At 45.5% G+C, this 13,828-nt stretch overlaps 2 protein-coding genes across 11 annotated transcripts in view; one reads left to right on the forward strand and one right to left on the reverse strand.

Moving 5' to 3' along the window:
- The window catches only part of LOC128749443 (protein kinase C-binding protein 1-like), a 62,322-nt gene that overhangs the window by 40,622 nt on the left and 7,872 nt on the right, over positions 1–13,828 (forward strand). For 2 of the 9 annotated variants that reach the window (XM_053849068.1, XM_053849066.1), the window contains exons 4-8: positions 703–808; positions 8,472–8,685; positions 8,783–9,020; positions 12,946–13,016; positions 13,423–13,586. In XM_053849068.1, coding sequence (XP_053705043.1) covers positions 9,007–9,020; positions 12,946–13,016; positions 13,423–13,586 — 249 coding nt within the window. In that variant the 5' untranslated portion in view covers positions 703–808; positions 8,472–8,685; positions 8,783–9,006. Of the gene's footprint in view, positions 1–702; positions 809–8,471; positions 8,686–8,782; positions 9,021–9,441; positions 12,829–12,945; positions 13,017–13,422; positions 13,587–13,828 lie in introns of those variants that run through there. The other 7 variants (XM_053849061.1, XM_053849062.1, XM_053849063.1 and 4 more) reach the window with 6 other exon arrangements.
- Positions 1,093–6,920, reverse strand: zgc:113278 (Translocating chain-associated membrane protein 1-like 1-like). Of its 2 annotated transcripts, XM_053849072.1 has the most exons (11): positions 6,533–6,918; positions 6,069–6,129; positions 5,884–6,002; positions 5,602–5,718; positions 5,485–5,543; positions 5,327–5,411; positions 5,130–5,200; positions 4,746–4,850; positions 4,530–4,673; positions 4,277–4,437; positions 1,093–4,136 (listed from the first exon to the last, which is right to left on the reverse strand). In XM_053849072.1, the coding sequence occupies exons 1-11, from the start codon at positions 6,650–6,652 to the stop codon at positions 4,057–4,059; spliced, it is 1,122 nt and encodes a 373-aa protein (XP_053705047.1). In that variant the 5' UTR covers positions 6,653–6,918; the 3' UTR covers positions 1,093–4,056. The 2 variants fall into 2 exon arrangements, with proteins under 2 accessions (XP_053705047.1, XP_053705046.1); XM_053849071.1 differs by having other exon boundaries at positions 5,884–6,129; positions 6,533–6,920.

Raw genomic sequence — 13,828 nt, forward strand, 5'->3', positions numbered from 1 at the left:
CCTCAGATCTCTCCAGATGTTTCCATCCTTCTCCGGCCCGCACCTGCCTCCGCCCCACCTCGCACACTCCCCCCTCGTCTGCTGGACATTGGCTCGTAAAATCCTCCTCCGTATTTCGCCCAGATCCGCTCATTTGAGATCCTCGGTGAAAATAAAAACCCAGCATGGCGACGTCACGTCCCTAAGATTGCACGCACACACAGGCGACGTCCCCTCTTCTGCTAATTGTCGGCCATTAGTCTGCAAGTCTGGGATTACACGTCCTATTAAATAGAGAATTTACAATGAGCTGGTTCAAGAAGGAAGTACTCCCCTTTTAATGAAGCTCATTTATATGGAAATTACATATAATACAGATTATCTCTCAACAGATTCATACTCATTTAATGAACTTCAACTTAAATTAGATATATTTTGACCCAATTTTATTATGACGGTGAACTATTTTTTTAAGATCAAGACATTATAATAAACAGGACGCAATATGTTTCTTTGAATTTAAAAGAATATATTACATTTAGTGCTGTTTAGGTAAATTTCAGTCCTTCGAAGTCGTAATTATTTGCTAAAAAAATGAATTTTGGTCAAGATAATACAAAGATATCCATCTGTATTTGGCAATTCAGGATGCATTCACAAGGCTGTGTGTGTGTGTGATGGAGAGCATGTGTGTGAACTTTTGTCCTTGTGCTGACCCTGCAGAGCTCCAGTCTGCCTCTCTGCTTCACACTGATCCATCAACCTGCCAGGCTTCCCAGAGAAGAGCCATTACAGTGGAACAGCGTCATGCATTAGCAGCGATCTGCAGGTATTGTCCATTCTTCACCATCCGCAGATACATCATTCCAGCCGAGCTCAGTCAACATTTCAATCGTCACTTTATTTCACTCTCCAGACCCCGATGAAAATCCTGCCGTAGTCTTTAGTTTATTGAAAACAAAAAAATTGACTTCTCTTTGTCTTGTGATTTTTGGATAACGGCTCACTCTTATTCCTTCCTAGCTCATCTTCGCCCCCTAGCGGTTTTCGGGGCGGTTTTGAGAGGCCAATAAATAACATATAAGTAACATATAAACGATCAGACATGTGCGTCGAACAGAAGATTTATTGGAACATGAAATAAAAAATAGACCAATAAATGTGAGCAGAACTTACAGGACCTTTCATAAATATATATATATTTATATAGAACTACAGCATTTCAGAGACTTGTTTGGAAATAAAATACACAGCGAACAAGCAGCAAAGTCATCGAAGAAGGTGCAGAAAAGTAATGAAGAGTGAATGTGCCATGTCACGTGATCGGATAATGATCAAAATTTGTTGACCAAAAAATAGAATACTTTCGCAGCCAAAAAGAAGTAGATTGATACACAAGTGTGAGCAATCTTCACTGAAAAACAGCGGGATTTGAAGCAGGGAAGTTGTGTGTGTTCAGTGGGACAGGACTAAAATATACTATCAGAACTGCAGTAATTTATATAGATTTTTTTTTCTGTGATTAATTCCAACAAAAACTGTTATTAATGTTTAATATAGTTGAAGAATAGAGATGCCATACATGAAGTGGTTGCATTAAGAATATTGGACTCATAGGTGAGATGAAGATCATGTGTTTTGAGAATGTATGAGTCAGCTAAAACAGTGTTGTAAGAACTGCTCCTTGCACACAACCTGCTTCTAGTACTTCAACTGTTGCAGTGCATTATGGAACTGGTCGTGTTAGTGTGTTTCTACCAGCTGGCAATTCATTATTTATATAGTTCAGGAGCAGTGGAAAGGGATCGGAAGCAGAAAAGGAATGACTGCACCAGTAGTCTTTTGCCATCACCCCGGCAGTTTAGTGTGACTGTTCCCAACTTCGGGACAAGTGTTTGGCTGATAAGGCAGTTAAGTCAAAGGATCAGCTCTGAATCACATTAATAGTGTTGACTCACTTTAACAGCTCATTCTTGGATTAAAAAAACAAAACAAAAGAACATTAAAGCACAGGTACAATACACACACACACACCGACTGGGTGAATTGCAACAGTGACACAAACTAGTCTTATAAAAATAGCTTAGAAATCTGACTAATTTCAGTACAGTGTTAGGTTAAGTTCTCCCTCCTCTTTTTGCTGAGACTCATTTGTGACTTCTCCTTTGCTCAAATGACATTGATGCACACAGTTTGGTGGTTTAAGCCAGCAGTGCCAGAGGTGCGCAGGTTAGCATTCTTTCTTGCACCCTGCGATCAAAACAGACGGGTTTGGATGTGTGTGCGCCATTCCAATGTCAAGATCACTGCAGAAGTGAAGCCAGTAAAAACACACCAACGGGTATCACAAGGTCTCTCACACAGGAAACATGACAACACAGAAGCACTAGAAAAAAGACCCTTCCACCACCGGCAAAGCCACAAATCGGCCGAGAGACGAAACCAAAGTGAGGAAAAAGACAAGCTTCTGAAACACAACAGTCAATAAACGGATTGTCACGTTTCATGCGCCGCACACAGGCAATTCATCTGATACAGGACGAGCAATAGTCATCATTGAGGCCGAGAACTCACACAAGGCAAAAACATGTCGCACCATCGAAAGAAAGAGTAAAAAGTGTTTGGCTTCTCCTCTGATACTGAGGAGTAGCAAGAGCAGACCTGAAAGAAGTGACACGAACCAATGACATCGTAAGGGCACTTGAAGAACGATTGTAGTTAGGACTCGAAGGAAAACGCGGCTGTGTTTGCTGGTTCTAGCCCCTCAAAGCGTCGAGTGATCCGTCGTGACACTAAAATAACCAACTGAAAACTCTTGCAGCAGTTGTGGAAAAAAAAGGCCACTGAATGCTAGTGTTTGAACGCCGCAGGTAGCCATGACACCCCAGACCATCATGCAGCAACCGGAGAAAACACTTGCGCAAATCATGCCATAGTCAAGTGAAAACTGTGTACAGACTGGGCAGCATCTGGCCAAGCCCACTGTCGTGAGAGCTACGTGGAAAAAGAAATGCCTTCAGAAAATAACCCTTGGATTTCAGAAGCAAAGGTTCTAAACCGGCGATATTTAGAGCTGGAACACAACTGTTCTTCGGAATATCAACATGCTCCTACTGAGAAGTAATAACATTGTAACCAGTCAAGGAACAAAACTCTGGCTACATCCACACTGCAATTCCTCCAGAACTCCCTCAGTTTCACCATAATATACAGTAAGTGTAATTTGGAGGGCAACATTTATGTGGTTCACATTTAGAAAGTGATTCATTACGATCATTAAATACTATAAAATGTATGACATAACTGGCTTCCTAATTGGATATATATCGGCCCAAATGTGACGTAACCTTGCAATTGGTTTCCATACATACAGAATAGACGGAGGGAGGAACGTAGCAAATCTCCTGTCATTTTCACCCGAGGAAATGACTACATATTTATTACGTGGGCAGTGACTGGTGAGGTCTAACTTGGCTGTCTTCCACTTATTTCGCATTTAAATGATCGCGGTATTGCTCAAGCAAAACCACTTGATATGCAGCTGAAGTTACATTTCACCAGTAGGGGGAGATAAATCCTCATTTAGTGGACTAAAAAAGAAAATAAAACGGCACTGATGGTTCAACTTTCAAAAAACGCTGAAGAAAACATCATGATTAAATTAATCTCTTTCAGTCAGTGAGGGGAAAAAAAGGCACCAAAACACATAAGAGGATCACTGATGTGTCAAATAATGTCAGTGTCAATGAAGGCGTGAGCCAAAATCTGACATCAGCCCAGAGAAGTGTGGATGTAGCCAGTTCCAGAGTCCCCAAAAACAGATCATCGCCTCATGAAGAAGGACACTTTATCAAGCAAATATTCCATTAAAGCGTCACAACCAGCCCGGCGCGTCCAACATTCTGTCTGGACAGAAACCAAATGAATAAGTCGAAACATTTCGAACGGCAGGAACACGAAGCTTTCCACAGGGACGGTTACGTAAGGTTGCTTAGTGCTGTTTAAGATTTCGTTTGAAGAGCAGAGGACTCTTTTCTGAACTTTGTGTATTTTTAACCCACGTTGCCAGATTTGCTTTCACCCGACGAGGGTTTTAGGTTTTCTTGCCCGTGGCGATGTTTTATCCTCGGATTTCACAACTCCATTGGAAGAACCTCCTAAAAAGAGAAGAAGAGGACAGAGTTAGCCTGAAAAGTGGGCGGAAACCTCGAAGTAGTTTCACACACGTGACTCCATAACTGCGCTTCATTTGTGGCGAAGTACAGAGTGTAGGATGCTGCTCGGGCCCGGGACTCACCCTTTCCTGGGTCTCTTTTATGAGGCTTGTTCTTTGGACTGACTGTCTTTTTCTTCGAGGCTTGGTTCTGGCTGTGTTCCCGCCATTTCTTCAACTGGAAGTTGATGAATTTCCACATCATCCAAGCTTGTGTCAGGCAGATCGCAGCCAGGCAAGTCATCCTGAGGGGTCGGAAAAAAGAGGGGTCAGAGATGTACATTAATAATACATTCAATTCTGTCATGATATTCTGGAAGATGATTGATGAACTCGCCTTATGGTAAGTACGTTAAAGTTGCCTTCTGCGAGAGAAAAGCCTTGGTTTTCTGTTCGGGGTAGCCCAAAACCGAAGGTGAGAACCGACACGGTGAGGGTGAGTAGGCGAGCGATGACGAAGAGCAGCGCCCAGAGAGTGAAACTGCAACCAAACAAGAACCGATTCCAAATGAATTCACCATTGAACAGTGGAAGCGGCAAAAGTTTTTAATACCCCTTTTGTTTGTTCTCATCACTGAAGTAGAAGAGGCGGGAAGCGTGGAACAAAAGCTCCACCAAGTAGTGAGGAACCAGCAGCACCAGACCCAGGCGGTGCAGACTGGAAACACAAGAGAGGAAGCTGAGCAAGGGTGTGCGCACTTGAAGGTCTAAAAACAGATCGCACCATGTCGTAGATGCAAAATAGGGAGCAAATCCTCTGGACAGGAACTCATCTAACAACTCAGCTTCACTTGTTTGACATTGGTTTTCCACATAAAAAGGGCATCCAACTTCTCTCGGACTAGTTCCAATTGATCAACAACGATCTGCACCTCGCAGCAATTCAAATGCAATTCTCTCAAAATAAGAACATCTGTAGTGACAAAAGTTGACTTACTTTAAGATGTAGGCACCAGTGATGTGAACAACGTAAAGGCAAATGTAGTAAAGTTGACGAGGGATGTCTTCCTGTGCGAAAGAAGTCAAGAAAGATGTTAGTGGTGGATTTTATTATAGTTTATACAAGACTGCCTGAGATACTTCAATGTAAACTATGGGAATTTTATTCCAAGTTGAATTGTCTGCGGTCCATACCTTTCGTATTTTTTGAAAATACAGCTCAGGAAGTGCGTGGAGCCAATAAGCGATTTGGCAAATGTAAAAGAACTTCACCTGAAATCTGGATGAAGGACACAGTCAGAGTTGAACCACAATGTTGAGTGTTTGAGAGGGGTGAAAAGGTGTCTACATACACCATGTGAGTGTGTGGATAACCTTCCCATAAGAAGGTCGGGCTCGTTGCAAAGTCCTCCTGCCAAAGAAATCATTCATTAGTCTCAGCTGGAAGATGTTGCGATTGCACCTCGTACCGCTGTCAGGATGCTGCATCCCCAGGCGAAGGAGAAAAAGTAGAATGCCGCCAGTTGGCCGGACTCGTTGAACTTGCTGTGTTTGGTTTTCGACAGATGTAACCGGCGGTTCATTTTCTGCAAGTCAAGAGGGTAACACACTTAGAAAGCCAGTCTCCACACAAATAATAATGCTCCTGAAAATCTATTCAGAAACACATCATATGAACTTAATACAAGTTCATTCACAGCATGTTTTGCTCCAGATGACGGCAATAACACACATTAATGTTCAATACTTACATCAAGAATATATTCTTGTATCAAGGCGTGAAGGATGACGGCTATAAGCAGGTAAAAAAACACGGTGGCCACATCTTTGGGGCCGTACTGGTAGAAGTTCACCGGCTCGTGCCTCTCATCTAAAACCACAGCGGGAAACAAACATTGAGGAACAACACTGGTGGTGGACCTCACCTTCTGCTCACCTAGAACCTGCGTGACGTTGTATTGGACGGTGATGAACATGATGGCGAACTTTGCCGTCACCTGAAAGCCATGACAGGAAAGACACTGAGTGGGTTCAGGCTCCATGTTGAGTGACCTTCTTGGGGGTCCTCTGAACGTGACAGCTCAATATTGGCCGCAGCTATTCATGTTTGAGGGCCATTTCTGCACCAGTTCCGTTCTGAATATGCACAAGTTGTGCCATGTAAACGGGATCGGACCAGCTGCTAGCTGAAATCCTGATCCAAGCACACACCATGGCGTGGCTAAAAACGGGAACGGGTGGGATGATTCGCAATGTAGCCGGTAAAACGACCTGCTTGCTGTGTCAGTGGGCCTCCTCCCCATCTTCTGTGGATCAAGAGACACATGAGAAGCAAAGCGCCCTGCCCCTGGAGCGCCGCTAACAGTTAGCAACCCGGGCTAGGACTGGATCGCACGGTACCTCAAACATCAGGCCCAACAGGATGATCATAGCCAAACACGACACCATGTCGGCGTGGTTCTGGATCACAAACTCGTGGCTCAGCACCGGCGGGCTCTTGTTCTTCTTGCGGAAACCCATGGCTCCCGGAGGCTGAGTGGTTCCACTCCAGGCTCTTCAGCAAGCCGCCTGTGCAGAGAGGGGTTCCGAAGCGGCCCGGTTAGGTGCACGCGTACCTCTGCTAGTGTCTTCACAAGAAAGAAAAAAAAAAAACAACATTCATGAAGATGCTGGCAGCCCAGAGACACGCCGCAACTCAGCCCACTTCCCTCCAGCCTGCTCCGTCAGATGATGGGCCCTCCCACTCCGAAAAGCCCATTCATGAACCACCGAGCGTCATCGACGTACAAGGAAAGCCCAAGGCCCGTGCTGCGTTCAGGGACCCACGTCGCCTTCTTGCCGCTATGTCCTGGAGTCCTTCGTCCGCCTTTTTATTCAGAAAATGTCAAAGCACAAATTCGCAATTCACGAAAGCATGTTGTTCTTTATAAAAACGTAATGTTAATCACGATGTAATTTATTCAATGAGATTTAAAAACCGGCTCATGTCAAGAAAATGACAAGCAAATGGAGGCAGGTCAGGAACGTCTTGTTTACGGAAGCACACGATTTTTGTTTTGTGCTATTTTGTTTTCAGAAATTAAACTGTTTGATAACTCTGTGATGCGAAATCCGAGAGGGAAGTTTAGTTTGTACAGGTCGAATCTAACTTGTGAATATTTGCTGTACAAAATGCACCAGAACCACGAACGCATCGCCGTTATTTCGCTCCTCTTCTCATGCTCGTTGAAAGTATGTTGAAAGTATAAACCGGAAGTTATGACTAGCAACACAGTCTGTCCTCCAGCCACGTGGAAGCAAAGAGATCCTAAATAGTAGTTGGTGTGTTACCTTCTTGCTTGCCGAAGGTTTGTACTCAACTTGTTTGCTCTTTGTTGCGATGAGTTTTTTTTAAGGCAACGAGTGGATCATATAGGAAACAGCTGACGAGACTTAAAAAGCAGGAATGATGAACGCAACATTAACCTACTCGGGTGAAGGAATTAACCGAGGGGTTTAGGGCTTGCTGTTTCCGAGGGCTATTGTCGCATGGTTATGCTCAAAGCATGGTCGTTTATGTTTTAATATAATGCGGCGGTTGTAGTAATATCAAGGTCGAACTTGTCACACAGCAAGATGTCGAGATGCATTCCCCGTGTTCACCGCCAGAGTGCAGTATTGGACTTTTATTGTTCATTCCACTGCGTTCTCCTGTATGCCATGGTCAACCCATGCAAGCATTCGTCAGTTACGTTTTGTAAATACACTTTTTGTACGTCTGTTGTTTTGGTGATGAATCAATATTCATAGGATTTTTAAAAAATCGTTTTGTTCAGGAAGCTCAGTTGGTAGTGGATGAGGTTCTTAACCTCAGGGTCATGGGTTCAATCCTCCAGTTCTGTCTCAGGTCACAGTCCTACAAACCTGAAAGCAGAATACTTTCTGGTCAAATATATTGACCGCTGTAATCGTCATGTGTATGATAATAGTTTATACGCTTGTCCAAATTGTTGAGTGTTTTACTTTGTGATTAGTGGAAAGATAAGCCCTCCTTATTCTAATGGCTGTTTGTCTCCCAATAGATTAGATTACACTGTGAATGAAAATGGAGCCTCAGTCTTGCTGAATGAAACAATGGTCAATCAAACAGTATTTAATGCAAGAGCTAGTGCCAAACCACTGCTAATTCAGATGACTCACTACATTCAAAGATACAAGTGAAACTGTCATGCTTGCGTGACATGACACGCAGTGTTTGGGGGTTTTTTTGTACCGAGGCTTTCCTGCGATGCTGTTTTGCTTTTGTTACAGTGGTTTGCAAACGTGATATAATGTCATGTTTTCATGTATGTTCCTGCAGAATAAGTGGAGATCTGCAGCTCGTCCTCCCTGAAGACAGCCAGGAGGAAGGGAGGAGTTTAAACAAAGGCCCTCTCCGCGAGAAAAAAAAATGCAGGCTTGTGCAGTGAAGCCATGGTCTCATGCTCCTCGGCCTCTGCTCGCTGCCTTTCGTACGTTTTGAGCCTCCAAATAAGACGACCGCCGCAGGATCCTAAACCCAGAAGTCAAACAGGGTTAGTAAGTCCAAATTGTCGTCATTGATGGTGTTATTTCGGGTTTGTGAGCTGTGTTCGACGCTTCTTTTCCTTCCCCTGTGTGTGACACTCACAGTGCTGCCCCTGCCTGCACTGAACAAAGATAATTACTCAGGAAACATTCTGGCCAATCAGGCGGGGCCTTACATCCTGCCTATGCCGAGAGCAGCCAGTCAGGATCGGGCTGTCATCGCCGGGGCCTGATCGCCTTGCCTGAAGAGCGGAGCCTTCCCCGGCTGAACACTGAGAGTGTCCTCCATGTTTTATAAGTGTTGACATTAACAGTGTGTTCAGGCAGCCATGCATCCACAGAGGTAAGCTCTGTCTTTTTTATATCCACTCTCCGACCAGACATGGCTTCCTGCGTGTTGTTGTGATTGCTTGTTTCTCCTCATGACTGTATACACCTAAAAAATCTCTTTAGTGTGCAGGAGGAGGAGCTGGGGTGGAGTGGAGGCCTCACAGGCCTCTGTGCTCCTCCGTGCTGGGGGGAGGGGGGTTGGAGAACGACTCTCACCTCTGCTCTTTATCTGTGTCTCAGGGTCACATGGGTGCCCCAGACAACCGGGCTGCCATACAGGGGACAGAGTGGACCATGGCAAATCCTTTTCCTTGTTTTATAATGCTAATAGTTGGATTTAAAAATGGCACCCACCTCTACTTCTCTAGTGTTGCAGCCTGGCAGAGAGAGAATGGGGGATGGGCAGTTGAGGAGGCGTGGGGGGGGAGAGAGGGGGTGGTATCATGTACCCTTTGTAAGTAGACGTGTATGGTGCCAGACCAGGGATTGAACTCACATGTCACAGATGTGTGCGTGTCGGAAGCACACGTTTTCCTGCCACGTCATTTATACAGGAGGCTGCAACCAGCCGTGTGCATGACACATCCACGTTACCACTGCAAACACGTCGAGAAAGAAAGCTCATTCACTTATATTATTCAAGCACGGCAGGATTTCTTGACAGAGTTTACTTTCCCTGGCACGGTCAAGGACGCAGCAGTGTTGTGAAACTGCTTCCTCCACTCTGAGCGTGGCCATTTTATGTTCGCAGAGCTGTTTGAAGCACAGCACGGGCTGAACTCCTGGTTCCAGAGTGAAAGAGGGCCTGGAAAGGTGTCCACAAAATAAGCAAAATGGAAGGTGACTGAAGTAGCAGTTGTGGGATCTGTTACATGGTGTCATGTGAGCATGAGGACACAGCTACTTGTTTGTTTTGACAGGATAGTTTTTCTGAATTGGAAGTGCCAGGACATATTTTCTGTTTCAACTGATGCAAATATCCTATAAAGCCACAGGATGACACTCCCACCACGGCACAGTGGGTGTCATCCGCACGCCCGTGCATGTTTTGGAAACGTTATATTTATGTGTTTTAAAGATCGATACTAACATCACGGATCGACACGCATAAGTTGCAGTCGTTTAAATAAACACAACGGGCACATGAAGAAATCTCTGCATTGCAGCAAAAAGTGTGTTTTAAGGGGAAGAGGGTAGTGTGCTCTCTGTGATCCGTGTGGCATAACTGGCTCGACCAATGGCGTTCCGCGCTGTTGGCCCTGCAGCCAATTGCTGCTGCAGTTGAGGTTAAAGATTGACAATCAGAGAGAGAGCAGCAGCGAGAAGGGCCTTCTGGAAAATTCCACAGCCTTCTTTGATGCAAGCTTTACAGCCGTGTAAACAATTAAGGTCAATTTTTTTTTTCTCTTCTATTCGAGGCTCTGTATGAAGCGAGTGTTTGCTTTGTGTTGGTGGCATGCTATGACAATGACGAAGGGGATGTAGTTCAGTGGGCTGTTTTCTGTTCCGCCTTGTGTTGAGAGGTTTGAAAATGCAAGCAGAGTTATCTCTCCAGAGTGGAAGGGGCGAGGATGTTTCCAGTCTGCTGCATGATTCCTGAGAGCAGCTCCTTCACGATGAAAATGACAGAATGACACATGAGCCGGTGTCTTTCCTGCTGTGGTTTGCCACACATAGAGCATCTACCCTCTACTTTTTTGGTCGATTCCAATGTGCAATTTAAGGTACAGTGAATGGAAGAGGGGAAGATTACAGGGCGCCGGTTTGTGGTCCTGAAAGCGTGCGTGGAGAGATGGTCCTCCCTGGCACAAGTGTGGCTCCAGATATCTCTATTTTTAATGTCAGGCTGTAATCTCCACAGATCTCTCTGGTTCTCCTGCATGGATGTGCCAGTGCCTGAGTCTGAGCCTTGGAGTGGGGGATGGGGGCGAGGGGGGAGGGGAGCAAGCTGTGGCCTCCATTTTCTGTGACGAGGGAACCCTGCTCGGCTCTCACAGGAGAGGAATATAAAGAGTCAGTATTGTTCATTTTTGTCCATCAGGTAGCACTCGCCAAGAGGAATGCTGTCAGGAATCTCTCCCAGAATCTGCCGTGGATTTATTTTGCTGACTCTTCCTGTGTGATGGATCACAGCTCCTAATGTGGCTGGGAATACTGTCTGGATATCCAATGGTCATTATTGTGTTTTGTCATTGCTGCTTGTGCACTGTACTTGCAGGTTGGGAGTTTTCCTCCGGCCGCACGGACTCGCTCACTCATGGCAACTGCTCTCTTCTTGTTGCTTTAGTTCACATGGCAGAAGGGACTTGGCTGGCTCTTATTTTCATGTGGGCCCTGTTTGTTCTCTCTGTCCGGAAGAGGAAGGCCCTGAAGGGGTTTGGATGTGTGTGGGTGTGCGACTGTTGGCAGGCTGAAACCAGATCCCCATGTGCCACTGGCTTGAAAGAAACTCTGCTCAACCCATGTCTGCCATTTTAGGTCTCCGGACTCTTCCTGGTTTCAGTTTAATAACCGGGATTTTCCAGTTCTGAGAAAGAACAAAGGAACACGGCCACTGTTTGTTCAGTCACAGGAAGAGTTGTGGCACGACTGGTTTGGACTTGTTGACTTGTTCAGAGTGAGAGAGACCATCATCTTGATGTGTTTCAATCTGGTCTTATTTGAAATCAACTGCTGTTGAAGGAAGCGCAAACAGTCAATGAGTCATGAGCTACATTCCTTAGAAGTGGGGCAGCTGTTGGTAGCAAGGAAGGATTGACCTTTGAGTCGTGAAGTGTAACCCATTGTTGCCTGCGTGATCTTTGGCCCAAACAAGGGATGTGGCCAGGCGTTTTCACGTCACGTTATTAACGAACACTAGACGACTGTTTGGAGTCTGCCTTGATGCTGTTTACATTTCAAAGACCAACCTTTATAGCTGCTTTCCAGAAGACGGCAAGAAAAAGGTTGCCCTTCTCAAGAATGCTAATCCATTCGTAATATTTCAAAGCATTTTTGTACCCTTTATGGTCTGGAATTTAATTGAACTTTCAGATCGTTTGCTTGGATTTTCTCCTTTTATGGAAGGAAGTTGTTTGAACTGACACTGCTACGCTGCATCGTGCTTTAATAGTTACATGACTTAGAAGCATAAGCAGTAGGTGTGGGAGCGACACTGCCGACCTTTTCCTCCTGCAACCATGAGCTTGCTCTGCACTAATGGACATAATTCTGCTATTGGCATGTGCTTTAACCCTTTATATTAATTTCCAGCCCTTGTTTTGGGCTGTTAAGCTTCATATCGCTCGGTCATTGGGCATCAAAAACAGGATCCTAGCTATCAAGGCAGCAGAAACCCGAGCTGTTTACGGGATTAGGCCGTGCAAACACTGTCTTTCATTTGAAACTAACTCTCAAACCTTTTGGTCGTGCTCATCGTTCGAATGTGATTCAGCCAACAATGGCCTCAGTTCCTCTGGGTGTGTTGTTGTTCAGAGACCTCTTGCCTTCTCCTCGTGTGGATCAGTCCCACGCCGTTTTAGGTTGTTAGCCAAACAGAAAGCGGTGCAAAGATACCGGACCTGTTTCATCTTAACTTCCGCGCTGGTGTGGTTACATGAAGGAAGGCGACACGGCCAAGGTGGTGTTCTGAATACCAACTTGGCTTTCGCCACCAAGGAGTGTTGCTATGGCGATCTGACCTTACCTCTTTTTTTTTTTTTACAGTTATTAGCGGCTGATAAAACGGAGAGCATTTTTTTAAAACAGCAGCTGCAGAAAGCCTTAGTGATAGTAACGGGCAATCCCCATCGGTGGGCCATGAGGGACTTGTGCTTTCAGAGGTGTTCCACTTGTTTACTGTTATGCTGATGTGGTTGTTCAGCACCCTCTCTGACTTTGTGTTTTGCATCTCTTCCTGTGGTTCTGTGTGCTGCATGTGTGTGTGTGGCGCGCTGCAGTCTGGCTGAGGAGGAGATAAAGAACGAGTCTGATGTGGTAGAGGGGATGGATGCATCAGCACGATCCAAAGGTAAGTCTCCAGGCCTGATGCCATTTAGGAGTTGAACCTTTTCTCGACGCTTCGGAGAAGGCAGAGCTGAGACGAATAGGAGAGCATTTTCTTGGTCCTTGAGGATTTCACTGGCAACGTATGACGACATAGTGTTGGCCTTTGCAAAGCAGTGCATCCATGATGCTGCCTTTAGAGGCTCATTCCTCCCTGTTTAAAGCAGTAGGTCTAATTCATGGTGGTCATCCCCTTTTGTTAGAGTAGTCCAAGGCTGATGTATATGTAACGGCTGAATCGGTTTAGTTGAGGCTGCCATTTACCCTTTAAGAAGCAGCTCACTGTCGGCTATGAGCCGGGCAATGCAGTTTGTGGTGTTTTTGTGGACCGGTTGTGTCATGTGTTGACCTGGTCTTCTTGTGTTTTCAAGTCCCCGATCCACCGGGGTCAACCGAGCGGTCAGTGGTGCCACAGAAGAGAAAGGTCTCAAGTCCATCCCATTCCTCCAATGGACACTCTCCCTCCGACAGCTCCCCCAGCCCGCACAAAAAGAAGAAGAAACCCGGAGCGGTGAACAGTAACAGCAAAGACCAGGTAAGTGCGTGTCGCGCGGAACTGTAGGCGCTAGCTTGTTTGTGGGGCAGATTGTGACATTGAAGGCTTGATCCACACGACTGTCTTTCTTGGGAGCAGAGCTTTGGCCAAAATGGAAAGAATATTTTGGAGTCTAAGGTTGTACAGGAGCTTTTCAACAAGTGGAAGTCGTTCATTTTCGTTTTGTGGTGCGGTCATCTTGGGCCTCTAAAGTCTGGGAATTTTAAGGAGGGTGTATTGTT

Source organism: Synchiropus splendidus, chromosome 18, assembly GCF_027744825.2.
Source record: "Synchiropus splendidus isolate RoL2022-P1 chromosome 18, RoL_Sspl_1.0, whole genome shotgun sequence".
NCBI classification, from domain to species: Eukaryota; Metazoa; Chordata; class Actinopteri; order Syngnathiformes; family Callionymidae; genus Synchiropus; species Synchiropus splendidus.

Coding starts and splice junctions, on each gene's coding strand:
- zgc:113278 (XM_053849071.1), bottom strand. CDS start 6,652: ATGGGTTTCCGCAAGAAGAACAAGAGCCCGCCGGTGCTGAGCCACGAG. Junction 4,851..5,129: donor ACTGGTGCCTACATCTTAAA/GTAAGTCAACTT, acceptor TTGTGTTTCCAG/TCTGCACCGCCTGGGTCTGG. Junction 4,137..4,276: donor TAAAAGAGACCCAGGAAAGG/GTGAGTCCCGGG, acceptor TTCTCTTTTTAG/GAGGTTCTTCCAATGGAGTT.